Below are 17,583 nucleotides of genomic sequence, written 5' to 3' on the forward strand. Positions count from 1 at the left end.
AGAGTATAGAGGTGCACTACACCCAGTGGACCATTTTAGCCATTTCCCTACCTATTGTTATGCTGATACCATTGAGCATCCCTAATACCTAGAATATATTCTGACTGGTAAAGTCTGTTGAAGCTGTAGGAATTAAGACCAACTCACTTAACATCTTCTCCATAGTGGATCTGCATGTCATCTGTCAGAAGGGAGCAGGAATACCCGATGTTTTCTGCCGTCTCTGTAGGGAAGAGAAAACATCTTGGGTTAATCGCAGCTTTTACAAGGACGTGGCATCAGAGCCTCTCTCCTTTGCCGTCTGAAGGGGAAGTTACCTTTCTTATCGCCAGTGAGGACCCAGATCTTGATGTTAGCCTTGGCCAGTTTGGAGATGGTCTCTGGAACTCCTTCCTGAAGCTTATCCTCGATGGCGGTTGCCCCAATCAGCTGAAGACCATTTTAAGAAAACAATGAATAAATACTAAACACAGCTGGATCTTAAACTGTTGAAGTCCATTTATGTGCTTTCCACCCACCATCAAGTCCTTCTCGATCTCCTCGTAAACTCTGTCCAGGGCTTCTTCTCGGTTCACCATGACCACCTGGGCTTCCTTGTGTTTCCGGGACCAAGCCTCAAACTCGCTGACGCTGATGTCTTTGTAACACAGGCAGAGTGTCCTCAAGGTCTCGTTTGCAAACAACTGAAAGACAAAAAAACGAGAATTAAAAACCTACATTTACTTGTTTCCTGCCAGAGTAGTCTGGCTGCTACCAGAGCGGTGACGTGACGTGGACTCACATCCAGGGCGGTCTGGGTGGTGTCCCTGTGTCTGCTGTTCGGGGAGAGTCGCTCATAGATGACCGTGTCGGCTCCTTTACAGTACAGACGAATACGGCCGTCGGGAAACTTCACTGGAAAAACGAGAAAACCAGGAGGTCACCTCAGAACGGCTGGAGTCATGAAAACATGCTGCTAGCATATTCTAAACGAGAAGCAACGTCTGTCCTCAGAACATCTTTACCTCCACACCAAACCCCACTGTGCAAAGTTTGGTAGAAACGTTGAATTTACGGTGGATTTTCTCTCATCCAGACAGGGTCACAACTATACATAATGACTTAAACATACACGTGTGTTTTGTAGCCATCAACCAGCTTCTGAAATCAATCTAGCTGGATATTGGACCATTCTTTTTGCCATTGGTTGGTCGTTTCCCAGCTCTGACTCTGCTTTTAGGCATAATCCATACATTTTTAAGTGGTTACAGTTGGAGCTTTGGGACGACCATCCCAGAAGGATTTCTGTGAACCAGCTTCATCTCTTCCAAAACCCAATTTGAACATGTTTATGACCCTTTTCCTGACTGTAGATAAGATTTAACCATCTAAAACGACGATTACGATGGCAGACTTGAGCCTTTGTTTTTTCTGGATTGTTCTTGAACATCACAACCAACATCTTTTTCTTTCATCTGAAATTTCATCTTTCCTTTCATCCATCACCTACTGGACCAAAGTGGCGACACGTCTGAACAACTTTATTGCTCCGGTTTAGAAAAACCGCTTCCCATAAGTCTTTCACCAGCTTGTGTACATTTAAAATAGTTGTTCTTACGCCCTTTCTGAGCTCATATTTATAAGAGTGGTGGTTCTTATTAAGTGGAGAGTCCGCCCCCTAGAGGGGTCCAGTTTAATTGCAAGAGCTGCATGGTGGAAATTAATTGAATAAATTACCAATTTCTAGACGCATTTTCAAAAAACGAAAAAATTGTTTGATACCAATGTGGAACATAGTAAACAGTCAAACTGAAAATAATTACAATTAAAATGTAGGTTTGTGATATAAAGGAGATTGTAGGTTATTTTCAGCATCAAGCATTTTACTGCAGTTGATCATTATTTATTCAGATGTTGAAAAGGTTTCCCGGGGAGTGGGGTGTGGGATTGAGTGGGGTAAGGGGTCGCAAAAACTTTCTTGTAAACCAAAAGGCCCAGCAGGAAATGTTTAGGAACTGATTAGAGTACTAGTCAAACGGTACTGACGAACCGAACCTTATTGTGCTTCAATCAGGTCCTGGCCTTGTCCAGTTGAAGTACCTTCCAGAACTTAAATTTAGGAAAAGATTTAGTCAAATGCATGTATATATTTTGAGTCTGGATTTATAATTTGGTGGATTGGAGAAAATAGACAATGAATTCAAACTTCTACACCCAACCATTGGTCTAATAATGGGAATCTTCCAGCAGGAAGGATAACATGAGTAAAATATTTCTTGTTCAGGTGGAAGGAGCTCATCTTTATCCAATACTAAGCGATACCCAGTCCAGATAAACCCACATATCTCTCTCTCCCTGCTCATTAACAGACTCTGCTAAACTCGGTTTGTCGTTCTTACAGATGATAGACATGCGCTTGCGGTCGGAATTGAAGTCGAGCAGCCCCAGCATCTCGTAGGTCTTCTCATGTCCCATCTCCGAGATGGTGATCGTGTCCTGGGTTCGGGAGAGAAAGACGTAGCCGAAATTCCTGGCCGCCGTCACAAGAGCGCCCTCGTCAGGAGACGCAGCCTGATACACCAGCTCGCCTGGAACCAGAGCACAAAAATCTGTCAGGGGCAGTTTTCCCTTTTGTATAAATCCCTGAACTAAAACAGTTGCCAGTCAGGTTTCTTCACCCTTCTCCAAAAGATTTAGGGTTTACCGTCGTTGTTCTCCACCATGACTGTGTGGCAGAGCGAGAGAAGCTTGAAGAACTCCAGAGCATCTTTGTCCTTCTTGGATTTAATCAGCTCAACCAGTAAGTGGTCCACGAAATCGAACTTCTTGTCCGCGAGGTTGTTCCAGCCCCAGTCCACCGGCTAACAGACGAAAAAGGCAGAAATGCATTTCTTTTTTTATACAGTTTATGTTCTGGATACGATCTGCCCATTTATGAAGTTTCCATGGATTAATAAATAAAATTGTGACATCTGTGTGTTTTATACCCTTGTAGTTAGACTTTAATCATTTAAGAACCTGGTAAATGCCAGATATTCAACATTAACCCAACATCATCATATAGGATGAGGTAGTTAATGTTTTTATATTCTTCCCATGACAAAAATAACTAAGGTATATTTAAGAAAGAAACGGAAATTCTAAGTGTGAATTAATACCTTTATTTTTTCCAGCTTCACTCCTTCTTTAGTGGTTGGTTCTCCTGTTTAAAAATAAGAAAAAGCAGAAATTGAATAAGAACAAAATGCATCAGTCAAACATCTATTGTGTTCCACTTAATCAGAGATCGGGTCACAGGGGTAACCGATACAAGAGGGAAACCCAGACCATCCCTTTACCCGACATCATCCTCCAGCTCATTCTCAGAAATCCCAAGGGGTTTTCATGCCAGATAGTCCCTTCAGTGATTTATTGGCCTTCCCTAAAGAGTTCTCCAAGTTTATTACGCCTGTACAAAACTTCCCAAAGGGAGTCGCCTGATCTGATGCCCAAACCTCAATCGACTCCTTTCAATGTGGAGAAGCAGTGGCTCTACTTCAAGCTCCCCACCGATGATGAACCGTTAGGTAAAAACAACCTCAACAAAAGGGTTTAGCAGTGCTAGCCTCCTTGCTAGCCACACACTTAGCAATAGCCTCAAATTCAGCATTGTTTAGCAATTCCAGCATCTCACGTCAGAATAACTAAATTCAGTCCTAAAACCACAAGTTACAATGCTAACAAAATCAAACAGGAAGTAGCCACACCAGGGTGACCATACGTGTCCGATTTCTAAGGACAGTCTCCAATTTGGACCACCTGCCCCCAGAAACGTCCCCAATTCCAGCGTTTCTGGTTGCGCCGCTGTTAGCCTTACAGAGTAGTAGGAAAATAACAGCGTGCCCCGTACCGTAACTTCGCCCCGCGATGGTACACTTCTTAAACTGCATGATGTTCTGCGTCAAAGTTCCCGTCTTGTCAGAGAAGATGTACTGGATCTGCCCGAGCTGCTCGTTTAGGGTGGTCGTTCGGGCCTGTGCAGAAAAAAATAAACATGAACGCAGGAAGCAACGAGGTTTGTTGTTGGTGTCAGTCCTTTCATAAGATTTAAGATGGTAAACGACAGCGGGATGCTGCTAATTAAAGCATTTGAGTGAATTATTAACATCGGCGTTTCTAAGCAGGAGTTTTAGCAGTTTTCACTTTGAAGAATACTGCCCTTTGTTAACGCCAGCATGGAGACTTCTGATTAGAATAAAATATCCTCTGGCCCAAAAATGTAAAAATTCAAGTGTAGAGTGACGGGCAAATTGAACCAAGTTGATTCTCACAGGGGTTAACTGTTTTTCTTTTTCTACCCCCTAAACAGGCGAATAAGAAGTTTGATCAAAGTACCTTAGCTGGTGTGTCCTTCTCTGCATAGTACATCTGCAGGTCCCAGTTGATGAATTTGCTCTGGCCCAGACGGATCACTTCCACGCTGCACGCCAAGCAGAACTGCTGTTATTTTAGCACTCACTGGACATCTCAAATAAAAGCACGATTAAACAAACTACTAACAGTCATGCAGACAAAATAAAACTTCCAATCAAAATAACTGAAAACTCCCAGACTAGGTGAAAAAAATATTTGAGCTCAGCAACTTAAACGTCTAGTGAAATGTTAATGTAATCTGAAGGTTCAAATAAAACTAATTAATTAAACTGAGCTGAATCCCAATAAACCTCTGCTCACAAACTGAGGTTCGTTCCATTTGATTTGGGACTAATTGGGACCAACGGGAAGCTTTACTGACCTGACATAGAGTGAAATGGGCACCATGGTGTTGAGGACGATGATGTAACCCCAGAAGCTGAGGAAGCCTCTGTAGGAGGCGTCGTAGCTTTTACCGTCATTCAGATACCAGGCCTTGGATCCGATCTGCTCGTACCAGAAGGTGTGACCAATGGCCAGACCGGCTGCCACCAGGATGAGCAGAGCAAAGATCTGCAGAGAGAAAGTCCAGTTTTTCACTCCTTGTTATGGCCGTTCCCTCTAGGGGGCGCCACAGTACAGATCCTCCTCTGTATGGAGCTAAAACAGTGACAGTTTAAAGCAGTGAAATTGAACAGATTTGGCACTGTGAAATCAAACATTGTCAAACATTAACATTTTATGCTGCATTATGTTTTCAGTGTCACTGCAGAGCTCCTTCAGCCACGATGTCACTACAAGCTGGCGTTGTTTTGGCGTTGGGGGCGGGGCTAAATTTAAGCCCCTTCATTGTTCCCTGGTCCTCCTCCTCTACCTGCTTTGAACTTATGGAAAGCTCCGGTCAAGTACCGCTGCTCGACCACAAGGGTATTATTTTAATTAATATCATCTTCTTTAGCTTATACAGCCATTGATTGTAGCGACATGGAGCTAAACCAGTGACAGCAGGTAGACGATGAGGAGTACCGGATAAATGGAAGGCATAAAATTAGAAAATCATCATAAGTTTTTACTTTGTAACAATGTTTGATTTTTCAGTGTCTAATTTTTCAGTGAAAAATCTCTTGCAACCACATAAAAAAAAGAGATTTGGCAGTGTTTGATTTTTCAAAGTTTGATTTTACAATGCCAAAATCAGAATCAAGTTTATTGCCAAGTAGGTTTGCACTTACAAGGATTTATTTGACTTGGTGTTGACAAACACAATATATATATATATATATATATCCAGTCAGACACCCAGTTGGTTCCTGTGTGGAACCAACTGGGTGTCTTTCTCATTGACCTGATCTTTTATTTTGAACCAGGAAATTGTAACACATAATCTGCACAGTCTAAATCATCATATAAATGAATAAAATTGAAATTATGTCTCAGCCTTACCGTGTAAACCATGTAGTTCATCAGTTCGTCAATTTTGGTCCTCTTGAACCTCGTTTTGCCACCGTTCCTCATGATTTTAGTGTCGGCTCCTACAACAGCAAACGGTAAGCTTTAATAGCCACGTCACAACCACACATCGCAACTTTACACAGCTAGAATTTACGAGAAATTAGTTCATCTTTCCCAAATTTATTGACTTCTTTCGAGATGCAGTTGGCAAGAAAGGAGACCTAGAAATGAAAACAAGAGTCTACAGCCAACTAAAACTATAGAGAAGGTCGCATTACCTTACCTAAAGGCTTATTATATTAAGGCACAACTAAGACCACTGATATTTTTAGGTAATCCAACCCTAACACTAAACTGAAAATGAAATGACTTGATCTCAGTACAACCCAACTCCTGGTCCTACAGACCTGCGAAGATCACCACCCCGTGGCTGTAGTCGGTGTTTCGGACTTTGCAGCCTCTCAGCAGCATGTTGTCCAGTTCCAGCGGATAACGCTCGTCATCCCACAACATCATCCCGGTGAACTTGTCCAGACGGTTGTTAGGCTCCTCACATTCGATTAGAGCTACAAATCAGACAAAAAGAAGGGAAAAAAGTGACTACAATTATTAGACAATCATTCACACTTTTAGTAAAGTTATTTGATAATTTACTCAACATATTTCTAAAGAGTATTACACAGTAATGCCATTTGAATTGGTTACAAATTAAATAGTTACAGGTCTTTGGATTTCTCTCTTTCAGGGTCGCCACAGCGAGTCATCTGTCTCCATCTATCTCTATCTTTAATGCAAAGAGAGAACTAAAAGCAAGTAAAATTTTCTTGAAATAAGTGTATTTGCCCTTGATTTGAGCAGGTAAACAAGATTATCTGCCAATGGAATAAGATTGTTGCATCTTATTTCAAGTGCAGTACATCTAATTATCTTACTTTAGGGGTAAAAATACTAATTCCCTTGGCAGGTAATCGTATTTACCTGCTGAAATCAAGGACAAACACACTGATTTGAAGAAATTCTTTCTTACTTATAGTTCTTTTTTAGCAGTGTTCTGCATCATCTTCTCTCACACCAGCTACCTTCATGTCCTCTTTACCTGCAGCCATTTATCTCCTGCCTGGCAGCTCCAGCCTCAGCATCCCTCCTCTGGAGTCCAAACCATCTCCAGAACCTCTAACCTGACCCGTTCTCCTGTTTAACTCTAAATATTCTTGTCTATTTTAGTCTGATGGAAAGAAAGTCGCCTATCCTTTCCAGAAAAATGGAGAGTAGCCTTAGCTGCTGTTACATGTTACATTTCATTCCTCAGCACATTCCTCTGATATTAACACATTATAGTTAATAATAGGCTTTAAAGCTGTACTAGAGCCAACAAAGAAGTTTATGCATGTTGGATTTTTGGACTGAACCCTCAAATATTTTCAGAAATTTCCAGTGTATGAACTGTTTATAGAGCCATAGGTCAATGAATACTAGACTTTTACATAACAAGCAACAGTGGATGCATTCTCTTTTTTTTTTTTTTACTGAAGGTGACTAAAAGAACCCAAAATATGCAGCTGTAAAAATCAGCACAATTGCATGGTGACCATACAATTTAAACAAAAACATTTTTTTTTCATAAAACCATGTTTATCAAATGAAAAATTTATTAAAATTCATAAACTTCAAAAAAATAAAATGTCCCTCCCTTTCGGATTACAGATCAGGAATAAGGGATAAACCACCTGTGTCCCGTTTAAACTACAAACAGGACAAATCATTTTAGCACAAAATTCATGACAATTCTATTATGATACAGAGGTGTGGCGACACTATTCATAAACGAATGCCCAAATTGTTTCATTTCGTCTAACCTGTTTAAAATGGCTGAAGGATGAGCATGTTAGTGTTTTGAAATAAAAGCATTTGCATCCATCTCCACACCAGCGTGGAGACGTGAGGCACGCTTACCGTCGAACCTCGCTAGCTGGTTCTCCTCCTGCAGTCTCTCATCCGTCGCACGGAGACCCATCCTAAATTTCAGGTTGGTTTCTCTGCAACATCATCATAATAATAATAATTATTATTATTTCAAAGTCCTGAGCAAGCAATGTTCACTGAACCGGAGCCGCATTCAAATTTAGAAAAAAATAAAACTTCAACATTTTAAGATTAACAGAGGACTGTGTGTAAATTAGACTGACTGAAATATATAAAAACTAACTGATCAATGTTTCATTTTGATGGATGTTGCTCATGAACAATGGCGGTTGGAATTCCTGTTTGGCTGCCAGTAACTGGAACTTTGTTCTAATGGGAACGCCTGTACACTTTGTTTAAGTTGAGTTTGTTTTTTCACATGTAATCTCAGAATAAACTGCAAAGTCAAACAGCGAAGCCAGGGTGAAACTCACCTGTCATCGGTAAGTTCTTATCAAATTAAAACTTTGCTCATCGCTGAGTAATGTTGTTGACTGAGCAATCAGGAAAAAAAATGTTTAAACTAAGAATGTCCAAGGAAGAAACACCACCCATCAGTGGTGGAAATGATGTTGAGAAATTCTCCATTATTGTTTGAATTAGAAGCAAAATACAAAAAATACTTAATATTAAGCCCCGTTTTATTGCGTTACCATTAGATAAAAGGAGAGCAACTCTTACCCATCAAGCTCAGCTGTCTCTACATAACACAAGCTGTTTGGGTTGGAGCTGGACAACAACAGGATGTCAGCCTGAAAAGACAAATAAATGGGTTTAGTATTCAGGTGAATTTAAAAATAAACCAACACTTTTCTTTTCTAACGCCATCAAATGATGATCAACATTCAATTACAGATGATAATAATAATAATAATAATAATAATAATAATAATAATACTGTGTAGCTGAAATTTGTAAAAATAAAAGATGGTTAGGGTAAATAATAAAATACCACAAATTGAATGAGTAGTAGCATCGCAATGCTACATTTTTCTGGGGGGAAAAATCAAAGAAAAATCAATCATTGTTAAACTAATTATGCCAACATTGGCATTTAATATCAGGGAAGACAATTATCCAAATCTTTAAATCAACATGCAAACACCTAGCACTAAATAAAACAAATAACTATTTGCTGTTTGCTCAAACAACAAGTACAATTTCAGCTTCAAAGTTTACATTTTGAACATTGTTGGCACCTTAGTATAATGTCCCTCAAGGTACCCATTTCAGTTAAATGGGGCATTAAAGAATCGGAGGACATTTTCTTCATACAATTTCAAACCATGCACAAAATACAGAAACATGCATCTGGTGATAAATTATAGAGAAATTACAGAGACAAAATATCATAATATTTAAAATACTAAAGATTTCTTGAGGATCCTATAAAATAGATTTTTGTTTTTGTCCATGATGACCAATTTACAAATCAAATAATGAAATAAAGTTTTAAATCCGATTTTTAAATATATTTTCTTGTAATTGTTTATTTTGTTTTGTCACAGACATAAACTGACTGCTAGCATTACAGTGATAAGTCTAGATAGCGACTAATGTAGCCGTCGCGCCATGGACATGCTAACACCAAGCTACCGCTGCAAAGTCCAATCTAGTTGGTTAATGCTAGATTTGTTAATCATTAGCATTTATATTAAAAGGAGAGCAATGTTCTAGCTAGGGTGCCAATAACATGTAATCTGAAAGTTATTAGCATTGTAGAATATGCTCTCATGAACGTCCAGTTGGTTAAACTCGATATGCTAACGATTAGCATGACAAAGCTAATACCTAGCAAGCAACTGTTATCCAGCTATCTTATAAGCCAATATGATGGTTTGAATTATGATCCCAAAGTCAAGTACAGAAATTCAAATCCAGCAGGTTAAGGCTAGATATGCTATTAGCAATGATGTTAAATACTTCTAGGTTAATAAATTTTGAATGCTGCTTATTTTAAATAGCAGCGCTGTTATAGCAATTGCATGTCAACGACTATTGAGGAAGTCCAGTTGGTTTAACTTAGACTTGTTAATCATTAGAAGTAGAAGCAATTGTCTAGCTGGGGAACATAATCCAGAAACTGTTTGCTCAAGCTCATGTTGATATGAATTTCTGTTAACCAAACGTGTAAACCATTTGATTTAGGGAAGATGGCCTGCCAAGAGCCTGCAAAGTTGAGCCAACATGTGATAAACAACATCCTTTCTTTGGGTCAAGTTGACTGTTGGAGAATTCAGAAAATCTCAATGTAATGAAGTTTTCTGAATTGTATGGCTCTGTTTGTGGTTGACTAAAAGATTTCTGTCAACAGCGTTGTGGAGTTGTACCCGAGTCATCTTTAATAACACTGTTTTGAAAAGATATCTTGGCCTGCTGCAAAACCTCCCAACTAAAGATTTAGCAATTAAAAAAATAAATTGTTAGACAGTTGACTAAACAGCAAATGCAATACTAATCCTCGGCAAATAGATCAAAATGTTGTTGGACAGGAAAACAACATGTCAACTTCAAAATGATATCAGACACGCTGTTTCTTAGCGCTCATAATGTCTATTCAGGAATCCCAACAGGTTTTAATCAATCAATCAATCTTTATTGTCAAATACAATTTGCATCTGTAATCAAAATTACAGTTTCAGTACAACCGTCTATGGGGAACGGTTGACTGAGGCCATGTGTGCCAAAAGAACGCTGCTGTTAGGCACATTCCTTCGACTGCCAAGGACCCCGCCGTGACGCGGTTTCCTTAGGGCGCTGCCTTCTAATCCAGACACAGTTTACACTAATGCCCATCCCTAATCTGTAATATTTCATATTTTAAAGATGACATTAGTGAGAGTTCTCATGTTGATATCAATTTAAAGGAAATCTATCCATTTATTTCCAAACTGCACTGCTCTTCAATGGTATCGATAAGAACTGCTTAGGAACAGGACTTAAATTATACCTCTTCAGACGACACATGGGACTCTGTGCTCGATCGGATACACTCCTCTTCTATGTGCTCTCGGCAAACATTTTTGCAATTTAAAATAGTGCATCGTAACAACATAAATATAACCAAATTAGTGCGGTCATACCCTGATGTGGATCCTATGACTGATAAATGTAAGTTTGCACCTGCCTCACTTTACCACATGTATTGGACATGTCCCTCTTTAGGTAACCTTTGGACTTTGGTTTTTCATTTGTTATCAGAAATCCTTCCTCATCGAATTGAACCCAATCCTTGTCTGGTATTTTTGGCATTGCTCCATATTTGAAATGACCTAAAGCTATGCTCGATTTTCTGGCTTTTGAGTATTTATTAGCCCAATGAGCTATATCACTTAAGTGGAAGGACCCAGCTCCTCCTTCCTGTCCACACCGGCTCAGAGACACAATCTCCTGCATGAATCTAGAGAATATTATGTATACTATTCTGGGATCTGAGACCAAATTTTACAGAACATGGCCCCCCTTCTTGGTATTTTATGAGAAACTCAACAATATCTGAGTAGTCTATCCACTTTTTAATGTCTTTATTTTCAATTTAATCGTTTTCTCTCATAAATTCTTATTAACCTTTTAAATCTGTCTTTCTCCTTTCTAAGAATGATCTATTTACAATTCTTATGTCAGTGGCTGTATATGTCCATGTTTGGATATTTGGACAAGATGTTTTACAAAAAGTCAAATATTTTCTTCCTGTACAGAGTTTGTCTTAAACTTATTTCATCACCAATAAAAAAAGACCCTTGAACAGACGTCTAATCCATTGGTTTATGGTCGTTTGTGATGAGAGTAAAACACTGTTTGGTTTTTAGTCTCAAATGCAAATTCTAGGATTAAACGTTTTAACCGTGTTTGAGTCATTTGGTAAAGTTACATCTACAGCTGGTTGCTCAACGCCAACAAACAATTCGTCAGACTGCTAGGCTGGTTTAAGCAGATTTAGAAACTTTACAAGTTTACAGCCTTAGTCAACTGCTCAAGTTTTATTTCTTGTTAAAAGTCAATATAGAGCTTGACGTTATTAATATTTTTACTCCTGGTGATCAAAAAAAAGACAACTGATAATTAGCCAAATGTACACTAAAGAGGTTGGTTCAACCTACCATTTAAAGCCAGACGAACACAAAAAAAAAAAAAACATTTGATGCAAACAGTTTCTAACTTAAAATAGTCATACCGGGATAAATTCATTTTTCTTGATGCGAACTATATCTCCAACCTGGATGTCCATCCACTTTGTTTCTTTAAACCTAAGGCAAAAACAGAGCATCCATTTATTTATTTTTTTAAATCAGTCAAGATCAACCCAAGCAGAAGGCGTTTCTTATAAAAACACAGAAATTTTGCTCGTACCTGCCATCTAGCAGAACATCACACTTCCTGTTATTGACTTCTTTGTCCATCCTGTGACGTGCCTGAGGGAAGATGATCACTATGCATCAACACTGGAGAACAACGGATGCCAACAAGCATTTTTCGCCATGTTCCTATTTTAACTGTATCACAGAAAAGCTACATTCTTTTTTTGACAGGATTCATAATGAAAACCTACCAGATCGTCAACGAGGTCTTTGATTGCAGTGATTCCTAATACGATAACCAGAGGAATCAGCGTGGTGTACCAGGGAAGGGTCGAAATCTCCGGAATAATCTGGGAACAATTAATGCCACCCATTATTACTTACGTCTGATACAATAGTGAGCAAGTAAACTATTTATATAGCACCTTTAAAAAGGATAAATAACAATAAAAGCACCCATAAAACACAAACTCAGAATATAAAAATCTAAAAGCATAAATGCAACATCCAATCCACTTTATTTATATAACACATTTAACAACAGAAAAAGTTTCCGATGTGCTGTACATAACAAAAAAAACAAACTAAAAAGTACACAGAGGACCACACAACTACGCGGTGTTAAAGACCAAAGAATAAGAGTGGGTCTTAAGATGAGACTTAAAACACTCCACTGTGGAGGCTGTTCGTAATGAAGAGGCAAAGTAATCCAAATTCTGGGGCCAACTACAGAAAAGGATCTTAAACTATGAGAAGATCAAGTTTTTATCACCTGCGTATTTTAGCTAAAGTTAAATCTTATTTTTGTTTAAAAGACTTTGAAGGACTTATCCATGCCTTCATCACATCTCGTTTGGACTATTGTAATTCATTATATAGAGGCCTGGACAAATCACAGATGCAGCGACTTCAAATGATCCAGAACGCAGCGGCTCGGCTTCTTACAGGAACAAGGAAGCGTGACCATATAAGGCCCATACTGGCCTCTTTACATTGGCTGCCTGTTTTTTAATCGAATAGATTTTAAGATTCTCTTATTAACTTGTAAAGCTTTAAATGGATTAGATCCCCCTTATCTTCTGGAACTTTTAAAATCTCAGCCCGTGTCCATAACCCTACGTTCTAATAATCAGCTGTTACTAACACTTTCTCGGACCAGACTTAAGAGGAAAGGAGATCGGGCTTTTTCTGCTGTTGCTCCTTCTCTATGGAACAATCTACCTTTCCAAATTAGATCTGGATAATTTTAAATTGCTTCTTAAAACTTATTTTTATTCTTTGGCATTTAATTAAACTAGTGTTTGATACTTTGTTTTTATTCATTTGTGTTGTTGTCACTCTTGTACAGCACTTTGGTGCAGTTCTATGCCTGTTTTAAAGTGCTATATAAATAAATTTGACATTGACATTGACATTGAAGGAGAACATGGTTGGAAAAGGTTGGTAATATAAGCTGAAACCTGGCCACTCAGGGCTCTAAAAGTAAAGACTAAAATGTTAAAAGTGGACTCTAAAATGTACCAGTATCCAATGTAAAGAGATTAAAACTGGGGTAATGTCTTCTCCTTGTGTTGGTTAAAAGTCTTGCAGCAGAATTCTGCAGACGGCCAAGGTCTTTCTTAGTCAAACATATAAAAAGGCCGTTACAATAGTAAAGACCAGATGAAATAAAAGCACGAATAATTATCTTTAATTCAGCCTTTGACACCAAAGTTCAAACCTTAGAGATATTTCTAAGCTGAAAGAAGCCGTTTTTGATTAATCTGTGAGAATGAAACTGTAGTGACACGGCAGAATCAAAAATGATGTATTACGATCAACAAGCTTGTTGTTGTTTGAACACACCTGTAAGATGAGCAGAGCCAGGAAGTAGATGTTGGCCACCCTCTTAAACTGCTCGTACAGGTTCAGTGGAAGGAAGGTGAAGGCGTTGTACTTGTACGTTTTGATGGCATTTCCCTGCAGGGAAGAGGAACATCACCAAAGCAGTTATGTTAAACGAATGTTTTACATTGGTTATGTATAACAGAAGAGAGAGAGAGAGACTGGCTGAAAAAGGACAAGGGCTCATGTATTACAGGCGCCAACTATCTGTTGACGGCCATTAATTAATAAGTTACTGACTGGCATCGGTCAGGCTTTCAGAAACAGTTCCAGACTGAAGTGAGACATTGGATGTTTTTAAACAGACCAGGTTGACTAAATACTCAATACCTTAAAATTACTGAACAGTAATAAGAGCAGTTTACTTGCCAAATAAACAGATATTACTGTCAGGTAAGGGTTTAAAGCTAAACCAGTCAAAAACCGAAGGGTGTTCCTAAAAAAAAAACAGATTTTATTCCCTTCTCCTGCCAAACAGCCTGGCTTTCTCAAACTTTTAAATTGCTTTTCCTCCATAGTCTTCCAAAAAAAACATTAAAATGCCTGTGATGGACTTTCTAGATTTCACCAAGGCCTTAGACCTGATCAAAATGGTTTTATCCAATCCCAGAGCATAAGGATGCTAGTAAGACCTTGCTAAGCTGTTACAATCAATGTTTGTCAATACATGTTAAAACGCCTGTTACACATGAATGGTCTTATTTTTTTAATTTACAATTTCAGAAAGAGATGAGTTTGTTCCTCCAGGTCTGAAACCACGGTTTGTGACCGGAAAAAGGTGAACGGAGTCAGATTTGTTTTAGGAAAGGAATTTGCAAATCATTATAGATCCCAAACGTAAAGGTTTTGCATGTTTGATTAATAAAAAAGCATCCAGATAGCAAAAATCTTTGGACTACATTGGGGGACATCATATTTTGACAAACACACAGAATATCTTCAGTTCTTTACATTATGTAATAAAAAACCTCCCCAATTAAGATTTTCAATGTATTTAATACAGACTTATGCCGTTAATAGATTTTTTTTAAATGTATAAAACCTTTATTTATACAGGCAGTCTCAATGAGACGACTTGTCATTCACAGAAGAGAATCTAAAATGGTTTAATATAGATAATAAATGCTACACCGTGGGAATAAACATACTCTGGACTGGATCTTTAGGCTCTTACTAAATTTTATTTAGTTGTAGATGGAAAAAAATAAAGATTACAGTTTGCTGAAGATTTTTTTTATTTTCTACCAGGGCACAATGCGGCTGTAATGCTTAGATCACTTCAGGTTAAGCCTCCCGTCGAGTCTAACGTGTCTCTTTCAGCGAGTTAAAGGTCGGCTCAACTGGACGATCAGGTTTCAACCTTTAGAAAGGCCGTTTACACTCTGCTCACTCACAAAAACGCTGCTCTGTTCACCGGCTGTTAACCCAGCACGCTCACAGGGAGGGCATCTCTCAGGTGATTCAGGAGCACATCTAAAAGACTTTTTTTTTTCTTTTATGCGTGGCCCACCATAACAATGCTGGTTGAAATAAATCCACAGACCAGCTCAAACTGGAGCAGGACGTAAACAAACTACTAAAAATACGGAAAAAAAATAAAAAAAACACTTTGTGGTTCAGGGTGTGGCTGCAGGTTTTGCTTCTTTTCAGGACAAACAGCACAACAACATGGCAAACTTACAGAGTATCTGCTCTTCTTTATGCACAGGAAGACCTTCTTTTGAAACTCTGGCAGCTGGTGGTACGCTCTGTCGTTGACCTTCACCTTCCAGCCGATTTCTGCAAAAAATTAAAATGAAGCTTGTTTAACAATGAGGTAGTCATTTGACTTGGAAATGAAAACTACACCTTCACCTGGGAATGACGATGTTAAGTGAACTCACCAGGGGCTCTGGCCGTATCCTCTGGAGGATGATCCGGTGCTTCCTCCTGCTCCTCCTCTTCGCTCTCTTCGCTCTCGTCCAGCTCGTCGTCCGTCTCATCGTCGCTGTACGGCATCACCTCATCGTTCGGCAGCATGGAGCCGTGCGGGTTTGCACGCCGCTGACTCATCTTGGCACCTCAGGTGTTTCCTAAAAACGCAAGATTTCAAAGGATGCAGTCAGGAAACGGCACTTGCCCAAAGCTCGGCAGATTAGTGGAACCACTGGGAGACATATTTCATAAATCAAACCAAAGAATATTCAAAGTTTTCCAATAAGGGAGAAAATCCTAGTTTGAAAAGCCAACATCCTCATGGATGGGTTAGACATATTAGGCTATTAGTAAAATATCTGGAACCGATTGAAACAAAGAAATGTGACCAACAGCAATCATTTTGGAACTTTTTTCTCCTTAAATGTGACAAAAATAAGCCTATAATTCAACGGCAAACACAAATCTTTTAGGATTTGAAGCTTGGCCCTAAATAATTTTAATAATGGTAGGGAAAATAATATTTTTTACATAATATTGGATAAAAAAACAACCATATGCAAGTACATTTCACTGCATTGATAATACTCTTCAACCACACAGCTCACAGCTTAAGGCCACGCCCCCTACCTGCACCCTGCATTATTTCAACATGATTTCTACAATCATGGACTGTTGAGGACACATTTCTGAGCCTGTGGACACAAAGTTTAATGATCTTTGAAGATATAATTCAGATTTTGTACTCTGATAATTTCACACGGACCCAACAGGCCATCTGGCTCTCAGGTCTGCGGTCGTCTCTCTCCTCGACTTCTGCAACACCCCTCCTAGCCGGTCTCTGAGCCTGTGCTGTGAAACCTCTGCTTTTTTGGGCTGAATTAAGACCAGATGTGGTGCCAGAATCTAGACCAGCTGCAAACAGAGTCACCCCCTCTGCTTGTTGACCTCCCACGGCTACCCTCAGCATCAAAGACTCGTGTCACGATTCGGCCACTTTGGTTGCTAGCAGTGTCTACTTCACGCTCAAGACAAGTCAGACACGTTATTAACTTCTTTGTTAAATTCCCATGCCCAAGTCCTTTTAGAATAAAGTGTTTGCCTAATGCAGAAACCCATGTAGGTTATCATATTTTCATTTATCCAATGCAGGAAATGGTGCATCCATAATTTTGATCAGCCACCATATGAGAAGTGTTTTGTGAACCAGGCCTTTTCTGATTTGTAATGGGACGAAAACCCAGAGTGGGAACCTAAATTTCACCACAGAGCAGTGCTATTATTGGAGAGAGTCCCGATAAAGAGAAACACTGAAGGTTTGGTGCTGGCGCAGCTGGTGAGTTCTCAGAGGAGGAGGGACGAAGTAACAGATCGTCAGCTGATGTCTCCAACATTCAGGTCTTTACAAGTCGCTCCGTCACGCTCTCCCACTGCGTACCTGAAGGATCTAAATATATCCTGCGCCACGTTGTTGCTAAACAGAACGGAAGTGCAGATGAATGTGAAGCATATCAAACCGGTTTGGTTACAGCCGGTGGGCCAGCTGAACTCTGGTCTGCCTAAACCGGTTCGAAACATTCACAGGATCTAGGAATACGTCCAACACAGGCTGAATTTTGCCCCACAGCTTCGATTGTTGATAGCCACCAGAAACAAAAAGGGCCCACAGGGTGAGGTTGACAGCAGAGCCAAATGTTTTCAC

General features: G+C 39.3%; 1 protein-coding gene across 1 annotated transcript in view; it reads right to left on the minus strand.

Annotated features, from left to right (window-relative positions):
- atp8b1 (ATPase phospholipid transporting 8B1) overlaps positions 1–17,583 on the minus strand; it is a 44,432-nt gene that overhangs the window by 13,455 nt on the left and 13,394 nt on the right. The window contains exons 2-21 of the mRNA XM_012880951.3: positions 15,851–16,039; positions 15,649–15,746; positions 13,929–14,042; positions 12,335–12,433; positions 12,136–12,197; positions 11,960–12,032; positions 8,467–8,537; positions 7,777–7,859; positions 6,231–6,389; positions 5,815–5,903; positions 4,754–4,944; positions 4,354–4,438; positions 3,869–3,992; positions 3,138–3,181; positions 2,684–2,840; positions 2,379–2,567; positions 782–894; positions 519–683; positions 318–429; positions 148–223 (exon numbers count right to left, since the gene is read on the minus strand). Of these exons, the coding sequence (XP_012736405.2) occupies positions 148–223; positions 318–429; positions 519–683; positions 782–894; positions 2,379–2,567; positions 2,684–2,840; positions 3,138–3,181; positions 3,869–3,992; positions 4,354–4,438; positions 4,754–4,944; positions 5,815–5,903; positions 6,231–6,389; positions 7,777–7,859; positions 8,467–8,537; positions 11,960–12,032; positions 12,136–12,197; positions 12,335–12,433; positions 13,929–14,042; positions 15,649–15,746; positions 15,851–16,019 (2,273 nt within the window). The 5' untranslated portion in view covers positions 16,020–16,039. The remainder of the gene's footprint in view (positions 1–147; positions 224–317; positions 430–518; positions 684–781; positions 895–2,378; positions 2,568–2,683; positions 2,841–3,137; positions 3,182–3,868; positions 3,993–4,353; positions 4,439–4,753; positions 4,945–5,814; positions 5,904–6,230; positions 6,390–7,776; positions 7,860–8,466; positions 8,538–11,959; positions 12,033–12,135; positions 12,198–12,334; positions 12,434–13,928; positions 14,043–15,648; positions 15,747–15,850; positions 16,040–17,583) is intronic.

This window comes from Fundulus heteroclitus, chromosome 8 (genome assembly GCF_011125445.2).
Source record: "Fundulus heteroclitus isolate FHET01 chromosome 8, MU-UCD_Fhet_4.1, whole genome shotgun sequence".
NCBI lineage: Eukaryota > Metazoa > Chordata > Actinopteri > Cyprinodontiformes > Fundulidae > Fundulus > Fundulus heteroclitus.